This window comes from Lepisma saccharinum, chromosome 3, assembly GCF_977018435.1.
Source record: "Lepisma saccharinum chromosome 3, izLepSacc3.1, whole genome shotgun sequence".
Taxonomy (NCBI): Eukaryota; Metazoa; Arthropoda; class Insecta; order Zygentoma; family Lepismatidae; genus Lepisma; species Lepisma saccharinum.
Window position 1 is genome coordinate 114,649,535 of NC_139231.1, and position 12,269 is coordinate 114,661,803.

Consider the following 12,269-nt stretch of genomic DNA (forward strand, 5'->3'; position numbering starts at 1 on the left):
ATAAACATTATTCGGACTCTGCACCAGGAAAATCAACCGTTGAGAAGTGGTTTGCTAAATTTAAACGAGGCGAAATGAGCATCGAAGACGATGCACGCAGTGGACGCCCCAAATAGCTGTTACCAACGAAAACATCAAAAAAGTCCACAAAATAATTTTAAATGATGTTAAAGTGAAGTTGATCGAGATAGCTGAGACTTTAAAAATATCAAAGGAACGTGTTGGACATATTGTGCATGAATATTTGAACATGCGAAAGCTGTGTGCAAAATGGGTGCCGCGCGTGCTCACAAACGACAATGCACCGTGTCACAATTCAATGAAAACGATGGCAAAATTATATGAATTAGACTACGAATTGCTTCCCCATCCACCATATTCTCCAGATCTGGCCCCCAGTGACTTTTCCCTGTTTGCAGACCTTAAAAGAATGCTCGCTGGAAAGAAATTTAGCACTGATGAAGAGGTAATCGCCGAAACTGAGGCCTATTTTCAGGCTAAAGAGAAATCGTACTATAAAAATGGCATCGAAAAATTGTATGACCGCTATAATCGTTGTATCGCCCTCGAAGGCAACTATATTGAATAATAAAATCGAATTTTGTCAAAAAAATATTTTTTACTATGTTAGCCTACGAACTTTTCAGCCCAACTGTTAAAAGCTTCCAAAAATCTTATAGCATAGTACTTTACACGCAAACATTTCATGTAACTTTTCGGCTAGCTTTTGCGATTACAATGCATAACATATACAGCATGAAAGGCACGTCGAGTTACACCATCTATGCTGAGTGCACCGTGTTTATATTTGAAACAACTAAAATATTCTTCCATACGTGTACAGTAAACGTTATAAAGTATATATTTAATCAGTGCCATGCTTCTCTACCTAAAACAATTTAATACGAAGCGTAATTCCTCTCGGTTGAATAATTATCGTGTTCTAAAAATGTGAAGTGATACGTTGTTTACATCTCACGCAGCCGCCATTACAACTGCGCTCGTGACCTAGAGGTCGCTTCTGATTGGCTATGCTACGAAAAATGCTACGGAAATAGGACGGATGCTATCCTTGAGAAATGCCATTAAATATGCCATGGCATTTGAAATGCCAATAGATTTATAGCATTTTGATCATGGCATAAATGTGTAGAAAAATGCTAAGGAAAATGCTTTCGTCTAAAGCGGGCTTTAGAACCCGGGGCTCCTGGAATCGTAGCGCGCTGCGCTAACCACTCCGCCACGGAGGTCAGCGCCGTTCCAAGGAGAGAATTGTTCACTCGCTTGTTGCTTTCCTGCAGCCACAATTGAAACCCGTGCCTTTCTATTCTAACGTTATCTTTCGAAATTTGAATATAAATATGTAAAATGACTCGAAGCATATCTTCCAAAAAGGTGTTGCAAATTTCCACTCACGTTTTATTTATTTTCATGCAACAAATTGTATTTGCCAAACACTGAATGAATAAGATTAAATGGTAATTAAAGTATTTTATATTTTAAAAATATGCACGACTTTCTTTGACGAGCATTGTTCATTCTCTATGAACATCAAAAGAGAGGAATTTGAGACAGTTTTTGTGACAAAGCGTAAATAGTTAAAAGTGCATAAACATAGGAATGGGCAAACAGCCAAATGTAAATTCATGTGCAATCTTGTGTATATAGTACAGTGGGATCCATGAGTATTACCGTGCAAATTGTCAATGACTATTTTCATTAATTTTTCTCTTACATCCTAGGTGTTTATAAATGATGGAGTTTTATGTATGCTGGTGCAGAAGTTGTCAGCAGTTTGTTTTGAGTTTTCTTTTAATTCTTGAAGCTCTTACTGGGTCAAATAAAGTGCACGAACATGGTGATGGACAATTTGCAAGGTAATACTCATGGATCCCACTGTACAGTGGGATCCACTAGTATTGCTCGGCAAATTGTCCATGACTATTATCATTATTTTTTCTCTTACATCCTGTGTGTCTTTAAGCGATGGATGTTTATGTATGCTGGTGCAGAAGTTGTCAATAGCTTGTTTTGAGTTTTCTTTTAATTCTTGAAGCTCTTATTGGGTCAAATGAAGTGCACGAACATGGTGATGGACAATTTGCACGGTAATACCGTTCCAATGTCAAAACCAGGAATGTGCTAAATCTTACTTCGAGATAAAAGCATTTTAATATTTAATTTCCTGGAAAAAGAAACAGGTTTTACGATGGATAAATCTCATAAAATGTATCTACTTATGATTGTTTATGGATTTGTGTGGCTCCAGCCCACACAATAATTTGCCTGTTATTAAAATTTAATTTAGAAATAAATTCACAGCGCTTAAGGAAACAAAATGTTTCATTGTTATACATTTAAAGAATTCTCACAACTTAATTACTGACTGTTATGAAAATATTGCATAATAATATGACTACATCTCTAATATAATATTTTCAGTTTTTATATTATTTACACTATCCGTGGTCACATCGTTATTACGAAAGTAATGGAAGGATCAGGGATTATAACCGGGTGACGGTCGATAGGCACTAAAACAACCTCTTAAAATAAGCATGCAAAAAAACACCGAAGAATACAAAATACGCTGAAAGTGCTGAACATCGATAGATTTTATCATTTTCCCGGATTAGGCACTCAAAAAGTAGTTATCTCCGAAATAGGCAATTATGACTAAAATACACAAAAATGACCTGAAAGTTTTTTTGTTTTATTTTTAATGTAAAAGCTTACATTTTCTGGATAAGGAACCTCCCAAAAAGGAAATTTCAGAGCAAATCCTAAGCCTACTTATGACTAGATCTCGAATTTTAGGTTTTTAACCTATTTTTTCCTTTGCAGATAAATGAGAAATAACAAGTTACTCAGCGTTTCATCTAAAAACGCAACAACTGATTAAGTTTTATAGTGCCTAAATAACCTATTTTGTCTGTTAGAACCTATTTTAGGTTTTTGCCCCTAAATCAAACCTTCTTTTAATTTTTTATATATATATTTAAGGTTTTACATGATTTTTACACCACACAGAGATATTTGTTCCCTTTGGTAATGAAGAAATTCAGTGACTAACTTGTTTGAAACATGCTCTCTGCCGATTTCCCTCCAAGTCATAATGTTTTTTCAATCTCTAAACAAAGCAACATGTCTGACGCAACTGATGTCTGCACAGTCCAAAGCACAAACTCGTGATCAGAATTATCTTGCTTACTTTTGGTGCTTTCTAGGATTCAAATTTGCACACTGACAAAGTTTCTGTTTAAAGATCATTTTCATCATATGAAAGATCCTCACAGATAAAAGGCGGGGTTTTGTCGAGGATAATAGTTCAAGTAGGCTATTACTATTACAAAAATTAGTGGATCATTTTGAAAATGATGCATAGAAATGAAAATTTGGTTAGAAAATTAATATTTTATGGTTATGGATATATATATATATCTATTAAAATTTCTCACGGTTCCTTTGAAATTTTGTTTTTAACAATTGTACCTAATTAGTATTTTTCAGGAACTTTGAACAATTTTAGGTTTTTTTGGAACCTACTTTAGGATTTTTTTAGTCGAATTTAATATTTTAGAACCTATTTTAGGAATTTTAGAACCTATGTTAGAATATTTAGAACCTATTTTAGAATGTTTAGGACCTAATGCTATGATTTTTGGAGCCTATTTCAGGAACCTAAAAGTACATTGTTTAGAACCTAAAGATCCGAGGTCTACTTATAGCATGCATTATAACATTAAATTATGAAACAAATCTCCCAGTTCAGTCCATCCAACATTTCTCAAAATTTGGCGTTATTGGCTATATAAGCTCTTGAACCTCGTTTGTAGTGGTGTCTGAAGATTTCATAAGAGTAGTTATTGTTTAGTCTAATAGTTAGGAAAGCTAGACCAACGCGTTCGCTAGGAAATTGTCAACTTGTGAGCATGTGTGTTAATTGGGATCATATGTTACTTTCAAGTTGTCCTCATTTCGCGACAAGACACATTTGCACTGTAACACTAATTCCTAATTTTCGTTCCAGTGTGATGAAGGCTGCCGCATGTGGAACTTGGCTTGGAGATCTCATCACGGCCTTAATGGTGACTGATATGATGCTTCAGGATAACCTGTATCCGAAATGGTCCCCTTGGTTCAGGCAAATATGGCGACGCTCGAACATCCCCCGTATCCTCATTTTCTGGGTGGGTTCTGTGGTTGCAACGTCCGTGGTGGTCACCCTCATCGTCAGCGACTGGATTTCATGGGATAAGCTGAACAAGGATTTCGTGGCTACAACAGGTAAATTGTTGCCTAATAGAAGTGTGCACCCTTAAGGAAACAAGAAATCAATTTTCTAAACTGCCCTTTCGTTTAACGTTTAAGCTTTAGCGACCTACACTAGTGGCAATTTATGTGCGTAGCGATGTGGGTTGTCGCTATCAAATGTTGTACTGCTGGATTACGTTGTTCCCTCAGGCGCCCTCAAAATTTATAGGCCATAGAGTCGATGACGTCATCCAGCAAAGTCCAGTTCCTCGTGTAACCGAGTGATGCGTACTTGTGCATTTAATTTTAATATAATTAGCGTTAAACGAGCGCAAAAATCCACAAATCGTGACATGTATTAATAGCATGAAAAGTTTCTAGCTCTTCATTTCAAAATTTTATTTTATTTTTCATAAATGAATGCGATGAATGGATGAGGCATTTAGAAGACTTGAGGACTACAAGTGATAAACGTTGTAAGTGCAAAAAGCGAAAGTGTTGGGAAATCGCAAAAAAACTGTTTTTCCACATACAACGTTTACGATTTTCACTCGCCCTCAACGTGAGTACCTGAAATAATAAATTAAGTTTATTTTTATGAAATGTTCATTCTTGTGTATAGAAAAACATGTTGTATTACCTGTTTCTGTTTGTAATGTGTTTTTTTTATCTTGTTAATATTGTTTATTTAAATTACACACAGTGGTCTCTCTTGTTATATTCGTTCTTTTTCAATTTATTGTTTGTGAATTTCAGTAACCTCGCTTGGCACTTCCATCGTTCACCAAATCAGCCCGCAGGGACATTCACACTAGCGACCTCTTTACACGCCCTTTTGAACTACTTAAAGGGCTACCAGCCACTTTTCACGTTTATCACATTATAAAGCATGGCACTTTTGACAGTTTAACGTGAAAAACGGTGTTTGAATTTTTTTGGCACTTACATCGTTTACCAAATTTAGTCTTCAATATTTGCTAACACGTTTAACTATTAAAATTGGTTATTTAGACAGTATAAACCCAAAAGTTAGCTTTTCCTTTGAGTAACCATGTTACACATAGACCACATGATCCCCGCCTCCATTGTTGATTGGCAAACTAAAGTCCTCAGAGTGCATTCAATAATTTCTTCAGAAGCTCGCCTTGCTAATTAGTTCCAGTTTCCATATTTTTTATAGTTTTGTGATTTTCATGAACGTAATATGTTGCCTAAACCTCGTCTGGCTTCCTTTAACACACCAGACTTGTAAGAAAAAAAAATGAGAAAACTTACGAAAAACTAGTCTTTACAACCAACGGATAATTAACCACGCTTTCATGGGCAACGAACTAATTTTGAAAAAAAATAGCTAAAGATAGGAATGGAACCGAAAATAACTCTTTCGAAATTTTAGAAAAATAGAATGTAAGGTCTACGAAAGTTTCACCTAAATCCAAGTGCTCTAAGGAAATATCCACGGTTTACCACGAGTCGAAGTTATGACATGTTATTTCGTAGGCTGTAGTTCCAAAATTTTCAGGGGGAAAACGCTATGTTTCGCAAAACGTTAGAGGAAGGCACGTTTCTTAAAACAAATCATTTAACTTCTGACACAAAAGAAAAACATTGATAGTAGAATATTGATGATGATGGTAATGGTGATGATGATATACCCTTAATTGCACAAATGAGGAATATTACAATAAAGAAGATATTTTTAAAATATGAAATGCATATTTTAATGATTGCATTTGAACGTAAGGGATGCAGTACAGCATGTTATTGTATTTCATTTTCTTGATATTGATTTTGTGAATGTCAGTTTGGGGGCCGTTAATCCACTGTACCTTCTCGAGAAATATGTTGTTTTTTTTTTAATTGACAGATTTCGGTGTTTTACCTAATAAGAGCATTCCCTGACATTCGATACGAGACTCGGCGACAAGCGGCCCGGCGCCAGAGCTTGTCTTTCCCGGTGAACGGGGTCCGCGACGGTCGCTAGAGTCGGCTATTAAAATCACAGTTTTCATATTGTGTACTAACCTTGACTACAGAAGGTGTTGAAAATGATGTCCCTCTGCTGCAACACATTCCTGGCATCTCCGAAGGAAATTGGCATTTACACGTGAAAGTTCGTCTACTGTAATTCTCCCGATTTCTCGTACAATACTCTCTTTTAACTCACGGATGGTGTGCGGATTATCTTTGCATACTTTATTTTTTAGATTTCCCAATTTTAGATTTAGAGCCGGCGGATAGATTTCAAGGAAACTGTTTTAACCTTTGTCCTATCTCATCTGGTTTTTCCTCAGTAAGTACACGTGGGTTTTTCTTTCCACTTTTATTCACAACTGAGACCCTGTTACTCTAAACTTTTTTACGAGGTTTAATATAGTGGTTCTATGTGAAACAGGAACACCAGGAAATTTCGTTGCAAAACGTCGTCGCACTTCCCCACAGTTCCTCTTTCCGAAGTAACACTCGACAAGATAAATCCTTTGTTGTAATGTAAACTTTTGTGGTGCCATATTAAGCCACAATCTTCAACACACGGACACGACACAACACATCTTCCGAGGGAGGATTATACTGGCGTCAGTCTGCAACGTCAACAGAAAGGGACAGAGAACGAAGGCAGGGAGAGCGAAAAGAACAGACTGTAGCGTGCGACTGTCGCGGACCCCGTTCACCGAGAAAGACAATCTCTGACGCCGGGCCGCTTGCCGCCGAGTCTCGTAGCGAATGTCAGGGAATGCTCATAAAATTGGTTACAGCCAGTGGCGTGCCCAGGATTTTCGAAAGGGAGGGGTTACGTACACTATTTTTGGTAGTCATCCGTCATTTTGCCATCTTTTCCTACATTTGACGTTCTTTTTTTAGGAATACTGGGCCTGAGGAGTGCATAACCCCCACCAACCCCCCCACCCTTGGGCAAGCCACTGTACAGGTAGGGGAAAACACAAATAACGGGAGATATTTGATCCTAAAATATGCCCCGCGAAAGTAAAAACCTGCTATCTTGGAGTACTTTTGCCGCTTTTTATTAGTAAAAAAACAGTTTGTGTGCACAATAAAATAGCGAAAGAACACGTCCTAACCCAATGACGTGAAATTATAGCTGTTTTTGTGGAAAGTCGTGTTGTGTTGGGTGCTATATTCACTTGCGCGAAGTGAATTCGGGCTGTTCTGCTTCACGGTAAGGTAACACGCTACGTAATTTATTTCACAATAACACACCTTCGCGAGCTAAAAACAAAGGAAAACATTCATAAACAACATAATCTTCATAAACCATGCGAAATATTTCACTTTCTCGAAGGGGGGGGGTACAGAGGGTCAAGGGTACTGTGAGTTTGTATACTGTCAATAAATTTAACAATACTGTCAATAACATTAAAAAATAAATACTTGGAAAAAACTTAGAAAACAGCACTACAAATTGAATAATTAAGTCCTCTGGAGCTATTTCTACCTGTCTACTAGAGTTTTTTTGTTTTTTTTTGTTTTCTTTTTAATTCCAACATATGCACAGATAGGCTAATCGAGACTGGACCTACAGATTAAAGTGGGATCCGAACCACTATGCCTCCACCGAGTACAGATCCCGGTACTCCTTCATTACAAGACAACGGTGCGAGAATTCCGCAATCGGGGAGGCTCCTTTATACTCGTTGATACGACACACATTTTTGCACAAATTCTTGAATTAGCATCGTTTGCAGAAACGTTGTTTTGCAGCCATATTCACATATTTCTGAGGCTTAAAATGATCAAGTGGTGGGCCTTCTCGGTATTATGATCCCGATCACGTGAAATCAGAAGTATTTAACAGTAATAAGCTCACTGGCAGTTGCGGCGATTAGGGTGACGAGGAAGGCAGTTGCCCCCCCCAAAAAAAACAACTTTTTGACACTTTTGCTCCCACACTATACTAAACCTTAACTACCAAGGGAAAGTAAACTGTCCTTGCCCCCTACCAGGCCCGTACCCAGAGGAGGGGCCATGGGGGCCATGCACCCCCCTGGAGCCATGAAATGTGAACCTAAAAAAAAGCTACGAAAATAACATCGACGATTTTTCAAATTTGTAAACATCTGAATTTTATCCTTGCGTAAATAATGAATGTGTTTGTTGTGTAGAGAGGCAGTCTCCGGAAGTCTGCAGTCTGCGACATTGAGTACATTTAGTTGTATTACCATTGATGCAAGGTTACCAACAGTGGCGGCGATTGAAAGGGTATGGTGGGTAGTTGCCCCCCCTACTATTAACACTTTTGCTCTTCGTCTACCCGGGGTGTAAGGGGTGATTTTCCACGTAGTACACCCAACTGTCAACCTCACTTCCCCGTAGTACACCCTGGACTGCATTATGCGCACGAACGAGGCTCTGGCGACTGGCACTCTGGCCAGTATAATTTTGTGTGTGTTGTCCTGTTTTTTGTCCTTGTGTGTGCTGAGTGCCCCTTTACAGCCTCAGCTTTTAACGGAAGTCAGAAACTTTTAAGCTTTTAAGATTTTACTTATGCAACGTTAGAGTTGTTCTTTGTAAAGATAAGGGACTGAACCCCGTATAATGTGACGGGTGCAAAATAGCCTAAGTGCTGACGCACCCAAAATTTTAAAATCAAAATCAAATCAAATCTTCGTCTACCCAAACTCGGTGGAGGCACATAGTCGTTCGGATCCCACTTTAAACTGTAGGTCCAGTCCCAATTAGTCTATCTGTGCATAAAAGTGGACCTATAAAACAAAAACAAAATGCAACCTGTCTACTAAGAGAAAGTAATATGTCCTTCCCAGTGGCTGCGATTAGGGGGGACGAGAGGGGGCAGCTTGCCACACACCCCACTTTTCGCCACTTTTGTCCCCCCCACTATGCTAAACCTTAGGCTACCTACAAAGGGAAATATATTGAAAATGTATCTCTCTCTCTCTCTCTCTCCCTCTCTCTCTGGGTAACCCGTAGCGGGCTATAGGTTAACTCACATTGAGAATTATTTATTGTAATATTTATTGTAATAATAATTGATAATGTGTATAATTTAATTTTTAAATATACTATTTTCAAAACACAGAATTATCGCGGCTGTTCAATGATATAGGAAAATATATGAAATTTGAAAACATTTTTAATTTGCGAAAAATTCAGAACTATCCGAATACTTCTGACCAGTATCGGCGATTGGGAGCCAGAACTGGGGAAGGAGAGGGGGGCCAGGGCAGTTATTTTCTCTTCGTAGTCAAACAACATTAAGAGGCCATAGTATGGGGGCAAGACAACTGTCCCCAGGTCCCCCAAAATAGCCACCACTGTGTGTGTGTGTGTGTGTGTGTATGTGTGTGTGTGTGTGTGTGTGTGTGTAACACGGATCTGCCCCCTCCCTAAAATAAAATCCTGCATATGGGCCTGCCCAATCGCCGCCACTGCTCACTGGAGTAGCAGCCAAATTACATGAATTAGCGAAAGGAAAGTAGAGGCATTGTATGTATCAGAAGGTATACTCTAATGCAGTGATCGAATTGGGCCGGCATGAGCCGGTATCGCATACCGGTAGTAAATTATGATATCAAAAAGCATACCGGCATCATTGTTTTTTTAAATTGCCACTTATTTATTGGATCTGGTCGCACAAGTAGCTACGCAATGGCCAACAATGTACTTGCTCATTTCTGTATTAGTGTATTTATTTGTTTATTATTTAGGCCTACCTATTTACTAAAACATGACACGTCCGTCACTCATATTACGCAGCTTGTCTTAGGAATTTCTGCAGTAGTAAGTGGTTTAGTGTCTCATATACATTACGCGTATTAGTTTTTTCAATTCATGCGTGGCACAAATAAAAGTGGAGCGCAATGTGTGGTGATAAAAGAAAAATAATGAGAATTGATGTATAATTTAAGAAATCACAAGAAATAATTGTATCAAAAGACAGGTCTGTTCATAGGAGTATACCGGCAGTAATTTATATTTATTTCCAATTCGGCGACTGCTCTAATGAGTAAGAATAACCATATATACCGCCGTCCCCGACTAGGTACTGCCATTACTGTGCTGCGCCTGGGTATATGAAGTGTTTGCCATTTCCCTTACCGTCGTCTCCCCTCCCCTAAACGTCTGAAACTAACCATAAGCTTAAATAATGAATTAACGTAAGATCACTTGACTATCGTTTCCTCCTTGATATCTTCGCGTCAAGTAAACACCCTCCTCCCCAAAACGACGTCTGCAACTAACAATGATTTTTTAAAGGAACTAGCGAGTTACAGGAACAGCTGAAAAATTAGGCCACTCCGACGAAAGGTTTAATCCGTCATTGAACAGAACCTGGCACCTCTCTATTACAGGTGAATAACATTAAACACTATTACACATTCTCATTGTTGCGATTAATCTTCACCAGTTATAATCAATGAAAAAAAATCAAAATATTGCCTGAATGTCTAGTAATACGAATTTCCACCTTACCTTATTGCAGTGACTCGTTTCGTTGTTGCATTCTTCTAAACTCCTCACAAAAAGTCTGGAATATTCCATTTGTCGGGGAGAGAGGACATGGGCAGGGCGCAGTGCGGGTGGAATGTAGTTGGAAACATGAGAAAAGAATGCAGGCAGAACACCATGTGATGTACGTGCATATCCGGGCAACAGCTAGCGCCATCTACAATGTGGTACGTACAACCTATCAGTACCGGCCGAGTTTACCTGGCCGTCACGCAGCATGTCAAATCCAGTGTCTTCGAAGCAGTGCAAGCGTTAAATGAATATCTGGCGTTAACGATGGTGATAACGCAGTTTGATCGCACCAGGATTGTGACATTGTTGCAACAAGGGCGTACACAGGCGGAGGTTGCACGTGTGGTCGGGGTCACCCAAGGAGCGGTATCCAAAACATGGAAACGATTCAGGAACACGAACAGTGTATCAGACACGCCGAGAAGTGGTCGTCCAAGAGTGACAACACGCCGTCAGGATGCATACATTACTGTGACTGCACGCCGAAGGCCAACAGCGACTACCCGGGAGTTGCAAAAGGACTTGTTGCAAGCATCCGGCGTTCGTATCGCGACCCAGACTGTGCGTAATCGTTTGCATAGTGTCGAACTAAGGTCATATAGGCCGCTGAGACGTGTGCCACTGCGACCTCACCATCGGCGGAACAGACGAATATGGGCTGATGAACATCGTAGGTGGGATGTGCAACAATGGCGGAATGTGATGTTTTCCGATGAAACAAGGATCTGTTTGCGGCCTGATACGCGACAACAACGTGTTTGGCGACGTCGCCAACGCCACGGGAGGCAGCAGAATGTGCAAGAAGTCCATCCCTTTGGTGGTGGTGGAATCTTGTTTTCGGCAGGTATCATGTACGGGCGACGGACACCTCTCATTCCACTGCAAGGGCGGTTGACGTCTCGACGCTATGTGGATGAAGTGCTACGGCTTTTCGTGCTTCCATTTCGCTACCAGCATGGTGCCGACTTTGTCTTTGTGGACGATAACGCACGTCCACATCGTGGAGCACCAGTGACCAATTTCCTGCAGGATGCTGACGTTCGTCGTATGGATTGGCCAGCACTCTCCCCGGACATGAATTGCATTGAGCATGTGTGGGCGATGTTGAAGCAAGCCATTTCACGTCGTCCACAGCCTCCGCAATCACTGCCAGACCTCATCCAGGCTGCCCAGGTTGAATGGGACCGTCTCCCACAGGATGCCATCGATGCACTCATCTCTGGGATGCCACAACGTGTGCGGGAACTGCACGGTGCAAGAGGAGGCCATACACATTATTGAGGGACTCACTTTATGTGTGTCACACACTGTGGCCGTTTTGCACAGTTCATAGGGAAGACGTTTTTTCCTTCCCTTGATTTTGGTTGTTTTTCGTTCACTATATTTGGTTGCTTTGGTGAACTTGGCAAGCTGGCATCGTCACTTGTCCTCTATTTTTGCACTTGTCCTTTCACAGGGTGTATCATTTTTGCTACAATAAATGTCTCTATTCCCATTTCTTCACTTTCTTCTTATAT

The 12,269-nt window shown here is 39.8% G+C and overlaps 1 protein-coding gene across 3 annotated transcripts in view; it reads left to right on the forward strand.

Annotated features, from left to right (window-relative positions):
* Positions 1-12,269, forward strand: part of LOC145985333 (transmembrane protein 117-like) — a 241,652-nt gene that overhangs the window by 195,645 nt on the left and 33,738 nt on the right. For all 3 annotated transcript variants that reach the window (XM_083119225.1, XM_083119226.1, XM_083119227.1), the window contains exon 7: positions 4,031-4,287. In XM_083119225.1, coding sequence (XP_082975351.1) covers positions 4,031-4,287 — 257 coding nt within the window. The remainder of the gene's footprint in view (positions 1-4,030; positions 4,288-12,269) is intronic.